A 24,773-nucleotide genomic window follows, 5' to 3' on the forward strand; every position below is an offset into this window, starting at 1 on the left:
TTTGATTGTATTTGCAACAGCCCGAGTGTCCCATGGTCTGCCCCAGAGGCTTGGAAACATCCAGATCAATATGTTAGTCAAGTCACCTGTGCTAAATAGCAGGAAACGCACTGCAACTGTCTGGTGTTCCTACTTCAGAGCATTTCTTATGAAAGGAGAATCTTACCCAGTTCCCAAATTTACCAGCACTCTGTACCATACGCCTGCAGCATGGCCCTGGATGTCGGCCAGTGCCAGACAAGTACTCTGTGTCTGTACTTAGCCAACCATACATACATCGATAGGCTAACTCATCCCATCTAGCTTCTTGTGCAGTACATCACTATGTTCTTTTAAAATAACTCATTATTTCTCACATACCTTCTTAGAGGAGATGGGACCCGTGTAAACATAAGGGTACATTCTGCTTGTGTGGATGAGAAAGAAGGTAATAACATTCTTCGAGTATCTGGGAGAGAAACAGACCTAACAACTTTTCTTTCTATGATACTGGAAAGTGTCAGGCTGATGGAGAAATACTTGTTCTGCGGATGTTATTAATTTTTAGTGTGGTTGTTACAGGTGATAAAGCTACAAGAGAAGGATGTGATAAATGTTGTCTGCAGGGAATGCCATTTTTACCCGTTCTTTGCTAGAAATATTTTTGTGCTTTATTGTGTCTTCACAAGATAGCCTAAAGAAAGACTCTACCTCGTCATCCTCGGTTCATCTGTTTTAGAGCTGACTGTATGACAATGGATTTTTATCCCTATTTAACTGCATGGAAGGGTGTATGTGATTGAGAAACACACACATCTTCCCCCCCCCCCCCCCCGCCATGATTTCTAAATATGCCAGGCACTCACAGTGATAGCTGAAGCCACTGGATGCTATGTTTTGGACACAAAAGCAATACCTATTTTGTAAGGTCAGGGCCTAGATGTTTTGAAGTGCTCCCTGAAATTACTGGATGTTTCTAAATACGTTGTATTCCTGGTCTGTGAAATGGGGACAGCCTTGCAAAACTGGAAGGAAATCTCTGAAGTCGCACTGTGATGATTTACTTATTATCTTTTAAAGACAGTTTATTACATCTGTCACTAGAAGGGAGTTTGAGAATTTTGCAGTAGACACAGGATGAAGCTGCCTGCTAGATAAGGAAAACACTTAACAGCACTTCAGTAACTGAGCTTTTGAATAGTCAAACACACTTAGTATGTAAAGCAGGCACTCTGGAAAAATAGTGTGCGATTATATAATTAACAGTGGTACCACATTGGACCAAAAGAAGCTAACACAAAGCATGTTATTTTGGTTCGTTGTATTAAACTTTTCACATTCCTTTTTTTTTGTGTGTGTGTGTGTGTATGTAATGTAAACATGAGCTAAAAGAAAAGACTAAGACAACTGCAGACCTAATGAAATTGATGCTCTGTGTGCACAGTCTGGCATGTAAACTGTCTATGCCAATAAAGATTTTTCTCCAAACATGTTCTGTGTGGGCTTATGTCAGAATGAAGCTCATTGTCTGTAGCAAGATGTGATTCACATCATAAATTAACTCTGTCCCATTTGCACTTAAGTTTGCATTTAACAGAGCTGTAAACAAGCAAGGAGCCTTAAAAACTGGACTATCCTTCTGAAATTATTGCATGATCTTCAAGCTTTCAGTTTTTAAGAGAAGCGACTGTTTGGAAGGTAGTTGCCACTGTTGCAGTCTACTTAATGTGTTATGGTTATCAAATGCATAGGTGGGTGCGTGATGTTTGGAGACAGCACTGTAGTTTCTGTAAAGCCTTTTCATGTTGTGATGAGAGGCAGGACTTGGTTCTTGAAATTTTCCAGGCTGTGGTGAGAGAAGGAGAAAAGAAGCGTGGCAAAGGACGAGGAATCCAATGGCATGCTACAGAGAGAACAGTGTGTTCACATACAGTTACTGAACCACGTCCTGCCCTTCTTTTGTGCTTGTAATGGCCATGGAGAAGACAGAACATCTGCAAAGAAATACAAAATATTTGTATATATCAATTACAGTATGTCCAATACTAACGGCTTGTCTTTTGAAACTAAAGCTACTTGAAGTTGAGAATCATCTGATCCATTAGAATTTTGTTAAGAATTAAGAAGAGTGCTTAATGGAGGATTCTTACGAAGAAGTATTCACAAATTCCCTTTTAATATCCCAGGGAGCACATTGCATATGTACAGTTTTCTTACTAGAGACAATCTAAAATGTTTCTCACTTTTTTTTAACGAACAATAAATTCCTCCCCCTTTCAGGATTAGAAAGATGACAGCAATAACCGAAGTGCCTCCCCAGGTCTGCAGAACCAGCAGGTGTTGGTATAGGATGACCTTGGTCAGACGTGGGCAGGGACGGTGCTGAGGGTGGTAGGCTGCGTGTGGTCTGGTGAGGAGGAATCATGCTAGCTGTTGTGGCACCCCCCAGCAAGTCCTCCCACCAGTTCCAACAGCTGCCATAAGCTGCTGTAAAATACCAGTTAATTATAGAATTTGCTTGATCCTCTTCATCCCCGTCAGAGATTCCTGGCCCCACCCTTGATCAAATGAACCACCTTAAGGCATGGCATTCATGGTGGTATTACAGGGGCACCACTGCTGCTGTGACCCTTAGGGAGCTGTTGGTGTTTCCCTAGTGAACAGTGGGTTTGGGGATTTCTAAACACGCCAATAAACATAACTGCAGTTGGTAAGCATTTAAAAATACTCATTTGTGAGCTAATTTTTTACCCAAATCAGTATTTTTATTTTTCTGTACACAGTGAGTCTCACCATTCTCCCATTGAAGTTTCCTAGGAACAGACACTAGGCCTGGAAATAATTTTGAAGTATGTGAGGGAAATGAGATCAAAGGTTTTCCTAAGAAAAAAAGAATTTTTTTTATATGCACAGTAATTTTTTTCATCCTAATTGTTACCCGGGACTAAGTACTTGTGCACCTTTTTTACCATTTACTTTAGAGGAGTAAAGTCATACTTCTGAAGGTCACTTTATGTGATTTTTGGGGGGTGAATTGGAATCTTGCAACTTACTGTTTTTTTAATAAATTAAGACTACTAAGTAGATTTCATTAACTTTAGAGTCTAGTCATGGTTTGTGAATTCTCTGTTTAATGAGAAAGAATATTGGTTCTGTAATCTTTCCTTTCGTGCTTATTCACTTGCGTGATGTCAAAGATCCAGTACAGTGAAGGACCTCGTCCTGTTTCTTTTAGCACAATGTGATAGTGTATGGTCTGTATATACACAGGAATTGCGTTAATTTCTGCGGGGATTGGACACATGCACGTAGGGTAATTGTTTCTAAAGCTGAAAATCATTTCCATTCAATTCACATCTTAAGTTTTGCTCACCTGTAACTGCAAGACATAAAGATCACTTAATAATAGAGCTAGGATTTTTAAGAAGTTGTGATACTAGGCTTTTAGAGATGAACAAGATTCTGTAAGGCTAATGAAGCAGTTGTCAAGAAATGTTTTAACAAAATCATGATTTCACACTCTAGTTGACTTCATTTAGCATTTGAAAATCTCAAAGTACTATGTAGTTTAACTGGTGGAATGGGTAGATTGGCTTTTCAAAAACATTGATTTAATCTACATTACCATGAGAAATCAGTGAGTTAGTTAATTTCAGTACCTTTACACTTTCTTTTTTAATGCTGTATTACTCCACCTGGCAAGGAGTAACTGTGATGTGAAAAAACATCAAGGCTTAAGATAAATTTCACTTGAAGTGAACTGCAGGTGGAAAACCACCTTTTACAGTATCTTTAACAATGCCATATTTAGAAAAAAGGCTATAAAATTTATACTGCATGAAGCCTGGAAGAAGCATTTTTTTAAATATTCAACATTCAGTAAAACCAGGGAGTAGAAAGCAAACTTCTCTTAAGTTGCTTTTATGCCAAAACTGTTTTGGAGGTAGAAAGGTATTTATGTATCTGATGTCTCTAACAGTGAGTGAAAACCAAACCAGACTCTTCCAAAATCATTATCTGTGAACAACCTGAATCAACTGTTCCCCAACTCACTGAAATATAGCAAAGGCTGTGAAAAGCTAGCCAGGTTTGAGGCTGAAGAAAAAGAGTCTGATCCTGAGACTAGAAGATGTACCCTGCCTTTTTTTTTTAACCTTTCTGAAGCAGTTTAGCAAGAAGCTGAGATTTTTGTTTATTTCTGCTTCTCAGTAAGGGTATTTCCTTTCTCTCCGATCTACAGCACAGCTCACCCACAGCTCCCACATCTATTTGGCTATTTCAGTTTTAGTAGATAGGATCTTCAAAACAATCTGCACTAAATGCCATCTAAAGCGGATTTTGTGCAGTTGTGTGCACAAACCCTAGCGAAAGAGACGAGAGTGTAAAAGTAGAACACAGGAGAAAATATTTAAGATAATATAAGAATTTTGAGGTAGCTCATATCGCAAAGCCATAGAGGATGTTTCTTTCAATGGAAAGAGTTGCAAAAAAATCCCAAAAAACCTAGTACATTGTCTGCTTGAGACAGATTGCTTGAAGGGAGAGAGATCAAGCCAAAGCTAGATAAGCAAAGGGCATGAGGAGGCGAATGAAATGATAAAAGTGCTGTGAAATTGGCTGGGTCAAGTGCATGGACAGTTCTAAACCGAGAAGTCAGTTTGAACTGAATCTGGAATAACAGACAACCAGTGAACTGTTTGCAGATGGGACTGATGTGGTAGAAGACACTGTTGTATAAGAGGTACTGGGAAAGATGAAAGCCAGCTCCTCCATTTGAATACTCTTCTGCAGGAGAGGAAATGAGGGACTGTCTCAGTGGTGGTTTTCTGTCTGCCCGCAGGCAGCTCACAAGGTTTATTAGAGATGCATGAATGTACCGGGGCTGATGTGTACAGCAAACAATGGGCATTTATTGTTTGGTGCAAACAAAGATACAGCTAGTAGGTACCACCATAATTAATGAGTATGCTAACATGAATTGTTTCTCAGTTGGTCTATGCAAGATGAATCTTGATTTGCTCTTTACACTCACTATGGTTTTTTTTTTTTTTTTTAATGTGAACATACTGTATGGGTCTCTTCCCAGACCAATAGTTGAATATTTTGATTACACTGAAGTTTTAAAAGAAATATAACTTAGAAAATAATTGGAAAGAGGTCACTCTTCGTTTTTTTTTTGTTTCATTTTGTTTTGTTTTACAGAAGAGGGTTTGTGTGCATTCAGGAGCACATACCTATGCACGTCTATTTAGTGATTGCCCATTGTGTGTGAGGTTAGTCCTCTAAGCTGCTTCTGGGCAGGGAGTGAGTGCCTGAAGGTCTGAGGGGCGCAGTGTCCTGAACAGGCCCTGGCTCATCTTATAAAGGACAACAAGAGGGACAGTAACAGTACAGGTCCTTTCATCTCTGCCGTCAGTCACCGTACTAGGTTATAAAAGACAGTTCCTGACAGATAGGTGAGGGGACTTTGCATGTTTAAAGGTAAGCAGACGCAACTGCTTGAGCCTACACTTACCTCCTTATTCAGAGTTCTTTTTAACCCACTTAATTTTGTGCATCTTGACTATAGTGCAGACCTGCAAAACCATAGCGTAACTGAAGGGGGTCGGGGCAGCAAACTGCATGGGGAGCGCAAGGATGAATGTCCAGGGACAGTGAGCTCGGAGTAGTTGTCGGGGGGAGGCTGCATGCAGGTCTCTGCTGGAGGCCTTGTCTCTGGAAAGCTGGCGTTTTATCTAGCCCAGCGTGACAGTCCATGAGGAAACGTGTGTGGAGCTCCTGCCTTGACCAGTCACCCCAACTTCTGTACCAGCCCTTAAGTTGTGCTGAATTGATCCAGTATATAAAGAATTACTTTGATTAGGCCTGTTTCTAATCTGGATTGGTTTGCGCATTTGAGTTGCTGTCCATAGCCTGAACCAGTTGTACCAACCGAACGGAGGCGGTGGCGGCAGGTGGGGACGAGCGGGGGGCAGGACTGGCTGTGGCACCTGCTGGGGCTCGCGGCGTGTCCTGCAGAGCAGGCAATGACCTGGAACTCTGCAGGACCACTGGTGTTCTGAAGGGCTGAGTGCGTAGCAGCCCGGGGGGTTAGGCCCCTACAGAGATGGAGGCATTAATGAAAATGAATGTGAATTTCTCCTTGTTAATTCCACTGGTTGTCTTCAGGCTGCGCTGGGGCCGTGCTGAACGGTGGTCGAGGCAAAGGTGGGCTGCTCACGTGGGTCGTGGTCTCAAGAACCCTGGGCCGGCAGACCTGTGATGTTATGGTTGTTTTCATTAGGATCAGAGAGAGGGCCAAATGGCTGGCTCCTGCCTGGGGGAGAAAACCCTCCTCACCCCATGAGAGGGAGCCCTGCTTGGGAGCGTGGCCGGGGCCACTGGCAGAGTGGGATGGGGACGCTGGCTCTGTGGCTGCTGGGAGCATCTCTGGTGGTGTCCACAGACTGCTTTGTAGCAGCGTGTTTTACAGTCAGTTCCTAAGGCGCTAACAGCTTACACACAACTTCTCTTCTGCTGCTAGATCCTGCATGATAATGGTTACTGAAATACCAGGACTTGGCCCTGGCTGTAGTTTTACCAGAAATTGCACTGCAGTACCATCATCAGGCTCACACAATAGACTGGCCCCAAGGTAATTTTCTTAAATTTAAAAAAACTTTCCATCTGTGTAAAAGTGTATCTGCCACATCACGCAGTGTCAGAGCACTGTTGAGTGAACTCTTGCTTGAGACGAATGTCCTTTTTGTCCCTTCTTTGTTTACAAGGAACAGAGAAAAAGTTGGGCAATGATTTGGCTCTGCTTGCAGAGATGTAAACAGATTTCCCAATGTCTAGCGGTGGTGGTGTGGCCAGAAGGGAATGGATGGCTGGACAGGCTCCAGCGCAGCGTGAGTGTGGCCCAGTTGGAGCAGTTAATGAGTCAGGACAGGAGGGGTGTTCGTGCTGGTGACTCACGGGCCTCCCACTTGCCCTGGAGCAGCTTTACTTTGATGTGGCTCAGTTGCAGGATCCACTCTCTCGCTCCGTGTGACAAAGCCCCGATAAAGGACCCCACACTACAAAGTCAGACAGACTCCAAGTTTGTGTTATTTCAGCCGAGAGCGCGCTTACAGAGTTACGTATTTCAAATCAGTTCTTTCTCCTCAATTCCCCTTAAACGGTTTCTTTTTAGATGAGTAGATCTGAATTTCCTCATACTAGGAAAAAAATGTTGTCTGAAAATAGAACCCGCTGAGATACATTTGTTGTTGGAGTTAGTACAAGCAGAAAGAGAATTAGTAACTTCATGCTGCTGCTTGCTAATTTGAACTAACTGAGCTGCCTTGGCAAGGCTGCAGTGGAAGTCGGGGATTAGAGCCTAGCAGTTAAAAATGCAGTACGCAGCAGTAGCACAAATTCTGAAGAGCACTGACTGGCGTTTCAAAAGTGGGAAGCGGACACCCAAACAGGAAACATGCCAACGGGTGGAACAGAATCAAAAAGTCATAGTAAAATACTGAGTTGTTTAGATCCCAGCTTTGCTTTAGTTCTTCTCTGATGAGGGGCCACCTTTACTGAGATTGTGCCTCACAGGAGTTTATGGGTGCGAATGCTGCGATTTGGGCAGCTCAGGCATGGCATTTATAGTAGCATGTTCTGTGTCATATTTGACAGATACTTGGTCTGTCTCATTTGAGTTGTAAATATTTAACTTTCTCCCATTTTGATGGGAACACTGAAACTTCTTGTTTGCCTATGAAGACCTCCCCATGAGTCTCATCTGTGATGCAGCAATAGAAGTTACAATGAATGTCTCTTCTTTCCTATCTTGCTTATTTATGAATAAAGACCTTGTTAAGAAGTGGCTTGCTCTGATACTAGGATTTATAATAATAAATGCAAAGATTCTTTGGAAAAACTTGAAAGTGAGAATTTGAGTACGTATTTTGGGGCTACTTTGTCATGTGTTTGAATGTTCCTCAAATGAGAATCTTATAAAAACTTTAAAAGTTCATCACGTTTCTACATAGCAGCCCTCTCTACTTCAGTATTATAGATTAGGCAAGATATCTTTGAAGTTCGGGGCTCTTCCTCTTTGGATTCATACACATGTGATGGAGACACTTACCTTCAAAATTTATAGCGAAGAACGGTTTCACTAATTCTCTCCCAAACTCTTCGGCTGTCTCTTTGGATAATGTCTATAGATAATGAGCAGAAAATGGCGTGCAATAAAAGAGGTAATAATAAATATATAATAATAGTAGAATATAATAGTAATAAAAGAGCAAATAATTAGAGATTCAGAGCACTCATAAAATTAGTCTTTTTCAGAATTGTTCTGACCTTGAGTTTCAGCTTTGTCTGTGGTTGAGCAATCAGTAATACTTGTTACAGAAAGTCTATGTAAATGTAATCAGCACTTTTTTATTCACACAGGTTTTTAAAGAAAAATTATATTACTGTTCCATTTCCTATTTTCTTCTCCCCCTGCCTTTTAGGCGAAAAAGGAAAGTAAAAGTGACAAGGGAAATTGAAAAATATCATTTACATAACTTTGAGCTGCTTTATGAAAAACTTGAAAATGTTATTATCATTTGTAGAAAATTATGCAAAAAAAAGTATAAAGTAGCAATTCTAGAAAATTTTCTCAAAGGAAGAGGAAAGTTCTTACAACTTACAGAAACAGAATATAGCTCTTAGGGCTGAGTGAAAGAAAGATTTTTTTGTGGTATTTATTACGTATTAATTTAGACAGATTTCATGAAACAGGTTATCTTTCTGTATAGATGCTGATGCACCAGAATTAAGTGTGTAAAGTGATTTATAACAATTGAATGACACTGATAAAGCGGGTAAAACTGGCATGCAAGGCAGTGCCTTAGGGGACACTTAGACCAGGGGTTTAACACAGTGATACCTAATTGTCTCAGTGATGCTGAAAGTTAAATGCTTAATCATTGTCCAGTACCAGTACAGTTTAGCAATGAAGGCAAGATTTCTAGCCTGTGTAACTTGCCTTTGTCTGAAGCTTTGTTTTCTGTCTCATTGTTGTAGGCTATGTGATGTAGGCTATGTGATGTACGCCAAGAAAAAAAGCCGTCTGGGATTAGTAGTTTTGGAAATGATAAAACAAGGAACAGATGGATTGATAACAATCCCAGCTAAGGATATTTAGGGGTTCTCTCCGTAGTGTTTTTCTTTCTTGCGTACCAATATGCATGTCAGAGCTGAATAAATGGTCTTTATTACAATGAAGTTTCACATGTATGAGCGAAATTGTTTTTTGCAGAGTTGAAACAAACAGTGGTAAAAGGGTGTGGTTCCACAATCAGAAATGCTGCTCTTCCTCCAGTAAGGCTCTGAATCGCCTCTCCCTTCCTCATGCAACTGTACAGCTGATTGGATGAGAGTCCAGCAAAAGTAGAATCGACAAAACAGAAAGAGATTAGCGTTAGCCATAAGGGTTTGCTTAGCCTGGTCTGGCAGGCTACACGATGGCGGGGTCACTACTGTCAGCCCAAGAGAAGGGATGAGAACACGTGTCTGGGGACATGGGACTTCCCCTCCCAGCAGCAGCAGGGACTTGGGTTGTCCTCGGCCAGTCGTGAAATCGCAGCTTCAGCCTGACTTACTCTAACATTGGACTGTATCATACTTTTTAAAGAAACACCCAGTCCTATGGACAGTCCAGAGCTCAGTGATGCTACAACGCCTGCTCGTGGTGACTGAATCTGATCTGGCGGCGCAGCAGTGTGCATTCCTGAGCGTTTGTAACAGGGTGGTGGGTGGGAGCCGCCTTGCATGTGGTGGCTGTAGACTAGGAACTGACTTTGAACTGATTTTAATGATGAAGGTCCTGAATTTTAGGACATTTAGTGTTTGAAATCCACCTGTAATGTTTACTCATTGGCCTTTAAGGAAAAAGAGGCTGTTCTGAATTGAATTTTGTCAGTTCCAGTACCCAGGAGGCTGTAAGAATCTAAAAAAAAGGCTATTTTCTGTCACTGGTACGTACTCTTTTATTCTCCTGTATAAATAAAAAGATACTGGGCCAAAATCTGTTATCCCAGTATAAATCCAATATATTTCAGGTGGAATGAAGCAGTACCTTTTTTCTGCAGAGTTTTAACACAACCTTTTCAATACCTAGGTAGAAATAAAGGAGGGGGGGGATTTACAGAAACAGTCTAAGTCGGAGTGGGGGGAGGCTTCTCTGCCCTGAAATGAAGCCCTATGGTTTAGAATCTTAGTCTGATTTTAGGGAATTTGGGGGGTGGGGTGTGTGTGTGATGGGGAGGGGTTTGTTGTTTCTACTATCTTAGGTTGTTAAATAAGCATTGTCTAATGTTTAACAGCCTTTTCTTTAATAACTGGGTAAAACCAAATCGGTTTAGTGGTCATAGTAATAAATTCTAGTAACAACCAGCCATTACTTGATCTTGAATCGTAATATCAAAGCCATATTTGAGGGTTCTGTTTCAGACACTCTGTCTGCATATTTTTTAATGAAGGAGATATGTTTGTACACTGCCAGGATGGCACCAAAAAGAGGGTAAGCGGGGCCACTCGTGGTTCCTGGCTATGGCTGCTGAGAAGTTATCATGTTTACACAGAAAATTCCTATGTGGTATTTTGTTTTGTTTTGTTTTAAATGCACTATTCTCACTAAAGCTCGTGCTTAAAAACATGTTTCTCACTATTTGGGGACAAATCTTTTTATTTAACAATGGAACTTCAAAAAAAAATGCTTTTCATCTCATTTATGCACCATTAGGACTTAACAGAAAACATTGCCCAATTTATTGCTATAGCAGCATCTTTCATTCAGAATGCCATTTTGGAAAAAGATAGTTTAACTGAACTGGATACAAGAATTCTTATACTTGAAAACTTCAGAGTAAAAAGAAGAAAAACTAAAATATAATAAAGGTTTAAAATGAGGGGAGAATAAAATGTTTTAATGCTAGGGAGAAGCTATGGCGGGCCGTTTCGTTGTGAAGGATAACAAACAAATATTCTAGAAGCTGTGAAGAAATGAAGCGACTCAACAGCTTAGAGGCTGAGCTTTAGACAAGCAGTGAAGTGAAAGTGTGATCTTCAGTTAGTTTTGGAACTGCACATTGAATGTAAGATATTAGCAAGAGAAAATAGCCAGAGACTAAATAAAGACAGTGTCACTTTTTTCGATTCTTCTAAAAATGGTTCAGGTTGTGCTTTTTTTTTTTTTTTTTTTTTTTTTTACTGCTTGTAATTCATGCTATTTTTGGTAATGTCAGAGACTTACTGTAAAGAGTTTGGACGTGGTAACATCACAAAAGACAGAAAGTTGCCTGTGAGATGGTACTGGTGGTCAGCTGAGTCTGAAGGTGTGGGGTGGTCACAGCAGGAATGGCAGTGCTAGTCGTGGGGGTGAAAGTAGCAATGACGAGTTTGAGCCTGAGTTCGGTAAAGATGATGTTAGACACGCTTTTGTGAAAGGTGTTTTGGAATGGTTTTCCAGACACAGAATATTTACATTTTTATCCTTCTTTACATGCTTATCTTAAAGACTTAGCTCTTTTAGAGTTTTCTGACAAAAAACTAATAGAGGAAAGCTGATCCAAGTCCAGCCGGTCATCGGTAGCCTGGTTAGTCAGTTGGGCAAAAGCTGGACACGGAACCAGACATTCCTTAGATAGATACCAGACTATTGATTGCTTGCAGATAGTTCCTTTTTCTTTTCTCATTTCAAATAGAATTATATGCTGATCCTTAAAATCCTTGTCCTGGTAAGTTTCTTTCAAAGCTAATGCATTTCAGTGAAAACCTTCAGTTGCAACAAAACCACAGTTCCTTCACCACTGTACTCTGTGGCAAAAAATATTTCACAGAGATCACATAGTTATCTCTGTAATAGTTATCTTTCGTATTTGTTATCTATTTTTATAAATATCTAATATTTATAGTTATCTCACAGTAGAATCTCATGCAGATTTATGCACTACTCCATTGTTTTCAGAGTAACTCAGGTACATGAGGGTTTACTTGCTAGAGTGTAGGTCACTTTTGACCTCCATTGACTACATTGCAATGAAAACTGTTAGTGCCGTTACAGAGAAATTGGTGATTACACATGAGTCAAGAGGACATAATCTGCTCCTTTTGGTGATGAGAATATATTCTGGCATTCCTGGAGACATACAGACAGGCTAGTTTTCATGGTGTGGTAGGGAACAAAGCAGTTGGATCTGGCGAGACAAACACTTGTCTTTTCAAAATGACCATATTGTGCTGAACAAAGAATAGCCATATATTTGAGTGCGTAGAAAAAGACTGGTAGGACAAGAGTAAACAATTTTGGACGATTACCTAGTCTGGAAGATGAGTGTGTAGTACAGATTTTCCGTATCATAACAGAATTCACAAATTGTTCAAGTAAAAGTGATTATTCAACAGTAGTGCATAAAAAGTTAGAATGGCAGGGGCAGGAGGTCAGAAGAAAGAATTAATGACAAGATGATAGATAATTTCAAGTGGGTTAGGGCGAGATGAGAAGGGTAGAAGAACGTGGGATAAGCAAAGCAAATAGGACTTTCATGACATTATGCCTAACCATAATATACACAGGTATTTTGTGTTAAGCTTGTGTTTTATCTTTTCTTTCTCAGTCACATAGAAAAAATTACAACATGGCAAGATCCTCGAAAAACTATGAACCAACCGCTGAATCACATGAGCCACCATGCACCTACTTCCACACCAGTACCGCAGAGGTCTGTGGCAATGTCTCAGCCAAATCTTGGTGAGTACTGGATGTCATCTCTGTGGTGAAAATACAAAAGAGAGAGGAGAGCCACCTTTTACTAATTTGTTTGCCAAAGTGACTTTTGCTTCAAGAAGGGTAGCTCTTATTCTGCTCTCAAGCCTCACAGTATGTTCTCTACTTCCTTTCCTTATTTTTCCCTCTATTGAGTTGGCGGCAAGTGAATTCGTACTGTTTGAGGTGAAGTTCTAACATCTCGTGCATTTTATATTAGAGCCTCTGTGACAAATTTTTGATGTAGTATTAAATGTAGAAAAATAAGCTCTTCTTGTGCTTTTTCATTCAGAGGTGGTATAAAGCCTCTACAAGTCCACTATGTAATTTTCAAAGCTTACTGCACAAAGTGCTGTAGATAACGTGTCTGCAGTCCTTCCTGTGTTTCTTCAGGTCAGAGGTTGTAGCTGGTTTGCTTGTTGGTTTGTTTATGGTGGTGGTGGTTGGGTTCTTCACTGGAAGCAAGCTGCAAAATACTAAAAAGTCTGTTTTGCAGTGTGAATTACCCAAAGGCTTTCTGTAAATGGTGTGGTTTCGTTGCTGTTCCTGTTTAGCACTTCAAGTTTAAATTTAAGCATCAACTTATCTTCCTCTGATTTTGCCAGATATAAGCCTTAGTGAAAATAAAGCTGTGAAAACTCTGAAAATGTTAACAAAAAGATGTAAAGGGAAGAAAACATTATCATGTATAATTGAGAATTACAAATAATCCCTAATATTTCACTTCTGCAGCTTTGACTTTTCTACCACTCAAGCAAATGAGGAACAGATAGGTCAGCTTACAGGCTCCAGGTCACAAAACTATGTCAAATAGGTAGTCTGAAAAACACAGACCAGATTCTCGTTGAGGTTAATTTTTGCTAAGTTGGTCTCACGATTTCATGATTATTCAGTTGCAGAGTGGTTCATCAGGGCTGTCTCTTCATGTACCAAGAAAATGGTAAACATTTGGCTGCCAGTGGTCACTAGTAGCAGTGATGCAATATACATATTTGGTTTTGTCTTAAATTTGTAAAGAACACCTAGGCTGTCCCCTGAGGTAAGTCAGTTCAGTTCTTTCTTCTACCTTTCTCTCAACAACTGCCCTGCTTGAATATATTGAGTAAAAGGTGTTGGTTATGTGATTTAGTGGATGGTAGCAAATTGTGTTGTGAGAGTGGATATCTGAAGAAGAAACCTGAGTAAAATCCAAAAGGTTAGGGTTTACTGCAGTGTGTTGTCCTACATGGTAAAACTAGCAATTGCTCTGCGGGTGTTACTTCAAACCACAGCTGTGTTTAGGTCAGTCTGTTCATAGCAATTCTGAAATGACCAAGAGGTAAGAATAGGACAGTGGGTTTTTTGTTCATACCAACTGCTCAGCTTATGTTGACAACTGTTACATTCTAATTAAAAAAACAAAGGAGGTGCCATAAATCAGGACAGCGTACAACAAGCTTTTTCCCCCAGTTTGTCAGTGGAAGTGAATCAATGCCAAATCTTGTACGGAAGTACTTGTAAACTGCATTTTAGAGGAGGATCTTTCTCAGGGTACAAAGGATTAGAAGTAAAAGCATACACCGAGTTAAGAGTCTGTTCTTGAAGGGACTTCAGGTGCCTGGGCATTTCCACAGACTTCACAGTCTGTCGCATTGAATACACACTGGTTTTCGTTCAGTACCTGTCACATTTGTAGATGAGGTTCCACTGTTTGGTAGGTATTTCTATAGTGCTTGGCATAGTGGTTCAGAGCTGTGACTGAATTTCCTAAACATTAGCCCACTAGAAATAGTAGGTAACAATTTCCACAGTGTCCGTGTATATATAATCTAGAAAATATTTTGTCAATATGTTTTATTGAACTTTTTCTCATTCTGGTGGCTTTCAAAAGGCATGCTGTGACACTTTGAGAGCAAGCAAATCTGTTGCACAGCTGAGTAGCACTTTCGGCACTACAGTATTAAATTCAGCATCACAGTCCCTGATTTTCCAGTCCACCTGTTGAACACACCAAGTGTGACACTATTTTAGTTAAAAAGATTTAATCTAGATACTGTGTGTGTATATATACACATACATATACACGAAGAAATTACAAGATCACAGTAATCTGCACAGAATACAGTAGCCTCTGAGTACTTCATGTGACAGTTTAAAATACCTGTGAGTGCAGTTTCCAGTACTAAAGTAGAATGTCTCTGTTTTGAAATTATTTTGGACAAAAGGAAGGGCCTTTTTGCTCTTTTGTGATGCTAACAGTGTTATTGCTAAACCTGCCTTCTTGGTCTGCTCAGACATTGAAGTGAGCAATTTGTTGGTCTGGCAGTCAGACCTCTGAGCCAGAAGTGATTGTGCCAACTTCTTACAGACATCAGAGGAGAAATGGAGACGGGATACCAAGTTAAGCCACTCTTCTGGCCATAATTTTGTAACTTTTTAGCAATCGAAGTCCATGCATCTGTCTTTTGCTTTAGCGTTTTTTGGTACTGTAGGAATTAAAAGAAGTTTTTCTTTTGAAGACGTGCCACTTAAAAGAAGAGGATTTCAGTATTCCAGGTCTGCACACTGGTCTGCGCTTCCAATTACTAACACATGTGTTTCCCTTGCTATGCTTTTTATGAAGAAATGGAAAATGTGGTCTGTTCTGTACAGCTTGTTGCTTCGGTGTATGAACGCCTTTCAGCAGTATTTGCTGGGAGGTGTACAAAGTGTACTTATAAACATTCTGTCAAAAGCACAGAGCGTGACTAAGTGATACCAAATCATAGCATGCCTATGCTTGAGACTTAGAGAAACGTGCTGTGAAAGGTTATTGAAATTAGTAGATAGACCTTAAAAAACCTGCTGTATTTTTCTACCTCTTTTCTTACCGTGGTTTTTATGTTGTCTGTTTTTGAGCTACACGTACTGGTTTTCTTATAACTTCAGCAGTGTTCATTTTCTCACTGACATTTAAAGTATCGCTTTTTAAATGCGACATAACAAAGGAATCTGAAGGTGTTTCATCCTTTGATGAGTCTTGTTAAATTTAGAGAAAAGTAATACTTGCTAGGCAGGTTTCTATGCTCGTTTACACACCACTGCTAAATTCACCACGTTTCATGAATAAAAAGGGAAATTTGTCCCAGAGATTGAAAGCATATTGTTGCCAGTTAGCATATATTCAGACTTGTTCAGTCTGCTTTTTCTAAATATGTTACCTTTGTTGATCTTCTGAGAGAGTTTGTAGATGGATATACTAAGGAAAGGACAACATTAGCAGTAGCCTTTTAAGTATGTATTTTGTTGTTGGAGTGCAGCAGGGGAAACGATGAGCCTCTGACTGAAGTCAACCAGAAACACTGTATTTCTTGCATCTTCATAAATCCCATATACTGTGGTGCTGAATCTGCACATGTATTAGTTTTCTGCCAATTCTGAAACGTAGTCTTTTTCAACTGATTGATAAAGTGTCCTCTGTTGCCAGTCAACTCCATTATTGTGGTAGAATCAAAGACCATATGTGGAAGGAGGCATATTTGTACAACCTTATTTTAGGCGTCTGACCTAGGTCCCTGAATTAGGAGGCCGTGCTCCATGGACTTCTGTGAATGACAGGAAGGAGAGAGCAGTTGCAGTGCACCTAGGCTAATGGTCAAACTACTGCCTGACTTAAATGACCAAATTATTCTCTGGAAGTGTCAAAGTCCAAGCTAGGGAAGCTGTTCTGCCTTAATGGCAGCCACTGGTGTAAGGAGATTGTGGAGGGTGGTTTTTGGTTATGTGTAGGAAGATGTAGGGGAAAAAATTAGATCCTTACAAAAGTTTCTTTTGCAACAATTTTTAATTAAATGCTGCTTGTTTTGTAGTCTATTCTACATTATGCAACACTCAAAACCATTGTTATTTTCATCCCACTTTCTTTGAACTGTTATAGAGAGATTTCTTTTGTGATTGTACTCTTCATCCAGTTGGTGAGCACAATCTGGTCTTCATTTAAATGTTTTTCAAGTTTAACATGTTTGCAACTTATTTTCACATAACGTAATAAAACCCTCTGAAGGTATTTATGTTTTCTGTATGAATTAGCTTGCGTTTATATGCACAAGTTCTGTAAAATCCTCATACCAAAAGAACAGACTCTTATCTGCAGAAAACCTCAGAAGACCTTCTGGGCAAAGTGGCATCCATCCCGGTGCAGTCGGTTGCAGAACTTAAGCCTTACAGCCAGTACCAGCTGCAGACTGCAGGGCACAGTTGTTCAAGGTCCTGCGTGATTGACTAAGATGCCTGTTAGGTAGAGCCCAGAGTTGGGTGCTTTGAGAGTTTTGCGCACACTACCACTTTGTAAAATACCTTTGAGTTTATTTGGGTGTGGAAAGGGGCTTTCAGTTTATCTAACTGTAAACAGTGGTTAAAGTGTGTGTTTGGTCTAACTAAACTCCGCGAAGGCCAGGCAGTACGTCCCTGGTGCTCCCTAGAGCCTGGCTCCCACTGCCGTCTTTGCCTCTCTCTTCACGGTGGACAGTCCAGTGTCAGCAGCAACAGAAACACGTACCTGGTTTTACCACTTCACATTTCCCACTTCTGGTACATGAGAAAACTTGTGTGACTCCTCACTTTGCACAGGGATGGGGTGGTGGCTGGAAGGGCTTTAAAAAGCTACAGTCATGTATGAGCTGGCTGTCAGGGAAGAAGTGACAAGTAGCAAAGCAGAGGGACAGGCAGAGCTGTTTGTGTAGATCCCTTGTGCATTAGAGTTGAGTCATCTTCTCTTACCCTGTCTGTTTTTTCCCTCATAATGTATTATCTTTCATGTGAATTTGGACAAGATGATCTTTTGAGGTCCCTTCCAAGCTGAGCCGTTCTATGATGATGGTTGATAACTTGATAATTTTATAACTTGTAAATTACTGTCTTAGTGCATAGTGTCTATTGGCCCAGCTAATCCTGACTTTAGAAGATGTACCAGATCATTCTCAATTCTGAACTCTGACGTAATACCTCATAACTATATGTTCTCTCAGGTTCTGTCAAGATTAATTCATTAATATGCATATTTGCAGGAAAAAAAAATCGTAAGATGCTTAATGTTATAATTCCTGAGGTTTCTACTGTTCCCATACTCTTATCTTTACCTGGGGCAGATTGTTTTAATTTATCTCTGTGCTGCTGGTTTTATAGCAGCTGTCTGCTAGTGGCATCCTCAAAGGGGTGTTGTAAGAACCTGTGAAGTCGTTCAGATATACTGAATTGAGGAACACCTGCTAGAAGGTAAGTAATGATTTGAGCTTGCAAAGGTAAGGGTGCGTATTCTGAGGTAAGGAAGGATGAGTTCCCACATGTGGCTGAGGGTTGGGGCCTTGCAAAACTTAATGTTGTAGCCATCACAGGATAATTCAGGTGGGAAGGGGCCCTGGGAAATCTCTAACCCAACCTCCTGCTCAAGGCAGAGTCAGCTGTGAGATCAAACCAGGTGCTTGGGGCTTGATGCAATCAGATCTGGAAAACCTCTGTGACAGATTAGAGAGTCCTGGTGCAGTTCTCTTGCTTTCACCAGGTAGGAGACTGGCACCATAAAGAAGGCGGGTGCTATGTCACCAGCACTAGGTGCTGGAGTTTCAGAATGTGTCATACACACTTGAAAAGCAAGAGAACAGTTTCTGGCAGAGGGAGAAGTGTGCTACATATACTCTTGTTTGCACTTGGCATCTGCACTTTCACCTGATCAGATCATGTGTGAATATAGCATATAGTGAAAAATAAAACAACATGGCACATCTGTGGTAGAAGCTGGTAATATTTATCTCCATTTTATAGATCAAGCAGTTCAGGCATAGAATAATGAAAAGCCCAAGGTTAATTTGCTTAGGGTCAGTGAATGCATTGATCCTGAGAGTTCAGCCGTGTTAACTTACGGTGTCAAACTCCAGATGAAGAACTATTTTTTTTTTTTTTTTTTTTTTTTGCTACTGAAGAGGATGAAGCTCCTTACCTTAGAAGCTTACTCTGTCAAGCACCACCAGCAGGCATGACCTAAGGGATACAAGCAGGATAGTTTTAACTATTAAATACACCAGTTCTCTAAGGTGAAAGACATTATGTGTTACAGAATAGAATTTAACATGATGAGGCTCTTACATTGACAGCTGTTGGTGCCATAGACATTCATCTGTGAATCTAAAAAGTTTAGCTTTCAGCTGTGTTACTACGGTAATTTAATTGGGTCTGGATACAACTGGGAGCTGTGACACTTTGCCTCTGCTTTCATTTTTTTTAATCAGCCAGGAAATCCAACCAATAAAACAATGCAATAATCCTGTCTAAGAGCAATAAACACATGAACCAAAGTTTCCATATCCTGCCATGATAAAAGAGGTGTAGCTGCTATTGTTTGAGGATGATAAAATGCATTTTTGGTTACTGTGTCAAAGTGAGTCTCTGGAGATAAGAATGCAGAAGCTCCCAAAGCCTTTCAGAACAGGGAGTATGTATTTTAGTGATAACTAACATACATGAAATGGTCTAGATTTTGCAAGGCTTGGTTTGCTTTGGCTGGAAATTTGGCTACAGATATATAACATTGAGAGGAATATGTTTTGCCCTCAGTGTAGCCCATACCCTCATACCACCTTCACAGTGGAAAGGCTTCCTGTCCCAGGTCATTTTTAATTACTGGATATCCTGAAAGAAGCGGACACAATTCATTTGTGGTCGATGTGAATAATTTTGGCACCTGCTCCTGGTTAATGAAATAATACTTACAGGAGAGCTGAAAGCATTGTAGAGGATTTGCACATTCTGTGGGAATGAGATTTTTATGACACAACTCTGGTAAAGAATGTTGGTGGGTTTTTTTGTTATTTGCAATTAAAACCTCTAAGAAATAGTTTATCAGGCAGATTTCAAATGGAGTAATTTATTTATGTTTTAAGGACAGTGGCTGACAGTTCCAGAGACTAATAGGAATTAACTTCAGTATCAGGTCAGTTAAATCCAAATATCTCGAAGGACACACGCCTTTAAACCAGCAGCTGACTATCTAATAAATCTGAAGTGTTAAAGGTTGGTGTGCTCAAAAGAGATGTTGGTATTGTTTCAAAATCTAGTAATTTTTAATTTTAACACAAAGAAGTTCCTGTTCGTGTAAGCATTTCCCTTCAAGGTTAGTAATCCAAACATGTGCCAGTGCAAGAGCAGAGTGTCATTTTCGTAGTTTTAAAGTGAATGAATTGCAAAAGCTGAAGATTGCATGAAACAGAAGTAAAAATAATTTAATAAATGTTTTAAATAATAATGGTCATCAGTCATTGGCATTAAAGCAGTCTCTCCAGTCAAGCAGCCCCCACCATTATTTGTTGTTACTGATTTATTGTTAAAAGTTCTTATAGAATAAATCTCTAATCTTTTAAATAATTTCCTGCTTGATCCTAGCTTTTATGCTGCACCTGCAGGTTGTTCATTTGGGTTTTTTAAAGCTTGAATCATTGAAGGCAGGAAAGATTAGTTAAACGTGAATATCACAGAACTTAACATGACAGTTGAAACTGTTGAGAAATTTCTGTACAGCTATTTTCAGCCCAGAAATCTGAATAAAGGACTCTCTGTGCACTGGGATAGTACAACTTTTTGGTTTAATGCTTTACAGATTTTTGGAACAAAATGCACCAGAACTGAAAAGCAGCATTTTTTGCTGACCTTGTTGGAAGGCTAATGCTGTTTCTGGGAAATAAGTAAAACAAGCGGTTCTTTGTTGGCAGAAGCGGAGAGAGAAAAGGAGGGGAGCCTAGTCTTTTTTTCTTCACAGTGTCGTGACTAAGTCAAAACTGTAATATGGCTGGGTTCATTCTTTTTTTTTTTTAACCTCTGTAGACATTTGTTTTTCATCAGACTGTGTTGCGTGACACCTGAGCTGGCCAGTTCTTATGAATTAAGCTCTGGGCTGCCCATAAACAGGGTAGAGAAAAAGATCCACAGTTGCATGCAGACAATTCTGACACTAAAATAATAAAATTTGGTACAATCAGTTCAATGCGTATGTCAGAAACAATTTACACTTGCATGTTTTGGCTTATGCAACTTGCAGAGTCTCTTGCCCACAAAATAATCCTTGCTTAGTGTATGTCTAGCAAAGTCATCAACAGAAAGGTCTCCTACAGTGTCAGAAAACCTAATTCACTAGAATATCGTTATGAATTTAAAGGCAAACGAAAGCAATACAAGAATTTTTTTTATTTTTCAGTAATTGAAAAAGAAAATTACATAGGTCTAACTTGAGATGTGAACTAAATAGTTCCGTGGGCTGCAATGAAGCTGTGGCCACGTAGTCCAGGTTTGGAACTTAGCTCCACATTTTTACTCACTTCCATTTGAGCTGGAAAATTGTGTAATGGCTGTTTATTGAAGAGACTTACTTCATTTTGCAAAATAAATTTGTTTTTCCCCGAGAGAACTGAATTCAAGGCCGCCCTGAGGCTGTCTGCCAGAATGGTGAATACTTTTCACCTGCTATGTTACATCTAATCTCCTTTACCATAGAGTGGTAAATGTGAGCTTTTCATATTTTTCTTTTGTTTGCAGAACCTTAGAAATGTTAATACTGGGAGTGACAAACCCTGCCTAGTGAATTTAAGCTTGCGGAAGACCAGTTCCTTAGTTACATTTTGACCTCTCAAAGCCAGTCCAGAGGTCCTAAGGCTCCCCAGACCACAGACTGAAAAGGGTTGTTAGTGGCACTGATTTGTCGGGTGACTGTCATTGTACTGAAATCAGTGTTCATATTGAATAGTCTAGTTGGAGCAAAAGCTACAGGTTTTTCTGTTTTAACCCAAACTCCATTATGTTCCTCATAGCACTCAAAAACGAAGTTAGAATTCAAATGTAAATAATAGCAGGCATTAATAAAATTGCATGAAGAGCACAACAGATGTGCCATACAATTATATCATAAGGAACGGAGATGTGTAGACTGCTGTGGAATTGTTACGTTGCTCACTGGAGCTGACACAAGACTTTCCTTTGACTTCACTGGGCTCATTCAAGCCTTTAGTGACAAAGAGTTACCAGCTATATTCAAAACCAGTGTTACTGAGCTGTTCAGTACAGGAGTTCAGCTCTGGTTCAGATGACTAGTTCCAGGAAAAGCAGGTAGAAGACTTTCCTCAAACTAAGCCTGTGTATGTACAACAGGGGTAATTTTTCCGTTGTTGGGATTCTTGTCATTCTGACTGGTGTATTTAAAGATTCACTGTTAATTGAAACCTAGACAATATTAGACATATCAAACATGCTTAAAGGTATTCCAGGTACTGTATTTTTCTGGTTTCCCCATGGGTATTGTCATAGCTCTGCCCTTAAGACAAGCAACTTAACTGCTTGTTCCAAATTTTTTTTTCTTGTTGTTTGAAGAACTCACACAGTGGACAATACAAAGCAGTGAGAAGTCTTGGTCCTGTAATACTTGTTTCGTCATACTTTTCCACGCGTCTTTTGAGGAAACTACAGTTCTGTCTGGATGCTGGTTTTTGCCCAAGTGGATAGCGTTGCAGGATAAAACCTACCTGACATTATATACAGTGGTGTGCATTGAAAATGTGGAGGGGGAAGGGGATAGAGAAAAAAGAGGGGAATTATTGTAAGTGATAAGTATTGGCATAGTTATATGGGAGACAGATGCGACTGCAGATTTTAATGGTGTTGATTCTGTAAAGAGAATGTCTAGAAAGATGCAGGTAATTAAAAGCACACTTCGTTATCAGTTGATGTATAAACCAGAAATTAATAGCAAGAATCAGGTACTCTGTTGAGACTTACTCTTGGAATTGGCCTGTCTAGGACGGTGTTTTAATTGGTACAGATTTTTACACTTTGGTGTAATTTTTGCAAGCATAGATTCGGTAAAAATATGTAATGATTTTCAACAAAAAACAGGTCACAAAAAAGGTTTCCAGCAAATCTGAACCTTGGTTTTAATTTATTTTGTGGAAGGTCTAGTCCTATTAATTGTATCATTCCAGGACTACATACATTGGAAACTTCCGCATTTTTTTGCCACAGTGTAAGGGAACAATAATTTTCTGTCATGAAATGTGGAGAAGCATACACAGGACCAATATGAGCAGATGTCTTTATCTCAGCCCACAAGTTTTTCTTGCCTTTGCTCTTCCAGTTCTCTCCCCCATCCTGCTGGCATGGGGAGGAATTGGGTGGCTGCCTGCCTGGGGGCTTAGTTGTTGGCTGGTGGGGGGCCCAATCCGCCACAGCAGGACAACTGCAGTTTTCAAAGACTGTGGATGGACTGACGGCACGTTTGCACTGCGTTGAACCACCTACGGCCAGTGAGCCCCAAAGGGCTGGGTTTGCTTTATGTACTTGCACACACTGTACAGCACATGCAGGTTTCTGCCAGACATCTCGAAGGCTTGTAGCCAGCTGTCTCCCTAGTGGAACTGTTCAGTTTACCAAGAAGTCCCTTTTCCCTGTCTATCCAGACTCCAATGGCAAGTGCTTTTGGTTGCAGCTTGTGCAGCACTACTGCATTAGGTTTTCTGAAACACCATTCAGTAGCTTTAACTGTTCTGCCAAACTGCAGGATTTCTGGGCTAGTAGTTCATTTAGGATGATTACGGGTGCTGTGGGTTTCACATTAGTAGTGCCAGTGCCTGTCTTGGTGCCTTTGGCTTTGTGCGTAACATCACCACATTTCCTTTCTGTGCATCGTTGGTCTCAGTATTCCAACTGCCACTAGATTTGCATGGAATGTGGAAGGATCATTTACCATTGATAGACTTTCTTTATGTTCTTTGACCTGGACATTTCATTAGGTCTTCTGATTTTCTCAGGTCAGAATTTCTCAGAGATAATAGCTGTTGATGCAGGAAGCTGCAGTTTTCAGTATAAGCCTGTCTGCATTCCGATAGCATAGTCATCTTTCTTTATCTTGAGAGGATTATGCAGAGAATCCCAAACCTGGAGTTGTACAAAGACCTAGCCCAGTTCTGGTAATGATCCTCTCAAAGCTGGTGCTAGTACACTTCCACAAAATGAAGTGCCTCAAGTATACCTTGTTCTGGAAGCACGTTGCAAACAGTTTATATATGCCTGCATGCTTTCCACAAGGTCCAGAAGGATTTATTAGTGTGGGCTTTGCACCACCTACAGGAAATAAAGCTGCCTCTAGACCCAGACTGGCCCTGGATATAGCACAAGTCTAATCCACGCCTGTTCAATGCAGCTAGTGCTGATCTGTGTAAGTAACAGAGCTAATCTTAGCAAACCACAAAGTTAACACTTTGAAAATTCACTGTATTTCACTCTTGGCTGATCTGGAGGATATCAATGCTGGATGCTCTTCATAGCACCATAAACAGGAAGAGCTTTTTTCTTGGGTAAAGCAGGAGCCCATACAGTGTCTCTGGATTGCTTGACATCAGAAGCACTGGACTGGCTCGTGCAATTGCAGACTTCGCTGAAAATGGCTGGTACCGACCATCACTACACTTACACAAGACTATGAGCTGCCCAAGGGTATCTCTGGCACCAGAAATGTTTAAGTGGTTCTGTTCCTCACAGTCTTTTGGCTGTTGTGTGCAGTCTGGGAATTTTCACCACTATCTTGCTGTGCTTGCCAGAATACTCAGTCAGCCCGACTCTTAATTCATTGCTCCTTTAGCTGGAGCCGATACACTTGTTCAGCATTACTGGCTGTTACCATTTTCTTCATTTTCCTGGATGTTTCAGTCAGATTTTCCCTGGTACTTAAGACATTTTGCTATTAGTTATATTGTTTTCCTGAGAGCCACAGTCATGCTTTCCATGACTGTTTCCTATCTTTAATCGGATACTCTTTATGTATGTAAGGTTACCCATAAGTTACTGTCTCTAGCGTATCTATTACATCTGTAGATTTGGGGGATTATTCCCGGTAACACTGTCCCATTCATTTTTGTACACTTTCCCAATAATACAATCTTTCCACCATTTTTCTCATCTTCGTCTTCTGTGGTCGGTTCTGTGTACAAAGTGAGATCTTCTGTTGCAGATTCTGTGTTTGCAG

The 24,773-nt window shown here is 40.2% G+C and overlaps 1 protein-coding gene across 2 annotated transcripts in view; it reads left to right on the forward strand.

The window, feature by feature from the left end:
* The window catches only part of WWTR1 (WW domain containing transcription regulator 1), a 73,869-nt gene that overhangs the window by 30,039 nt on the left and 19,057 nt on the right, over positions 1–24,773 (forward strand). The window contains exons 2-4 of one of the 2 annotated variants that reach the window (XM_086467990.1): positions 12,612–12,745; positions 23,368–23,381; positions 23,709–23,718. In XM_086467990.1, the coding sequence (XP_086324116.1) occupies positions 12,612–12,745; positions 23,368–23,381; positions 23,709–23,718 (158 nt within the window). The remainder of the gene's footprint in view (positions 1–12,611; positions 12,746–23,367; positions 23,382–23,708; positions 23,719–24,773) is intronic. The other variant, XM_086467991.1, reaches the window with a different exon arrangement.

This window comes from Leptosomus discolor, chromosome 7 (genome assembly GCF_034619465.1).
Source record: "Leptosomus discolor isolate bLepDis1 chromosome 7, bLepDis1.hap2, whole genome shotgun sequence".
NCBI classification, from domain to species: Eukaryota; Metazoa; Chordata; class Aves; order Leptosomiformes; family Leptosomidae; genus Leptosomus; species Leptosomus discolor.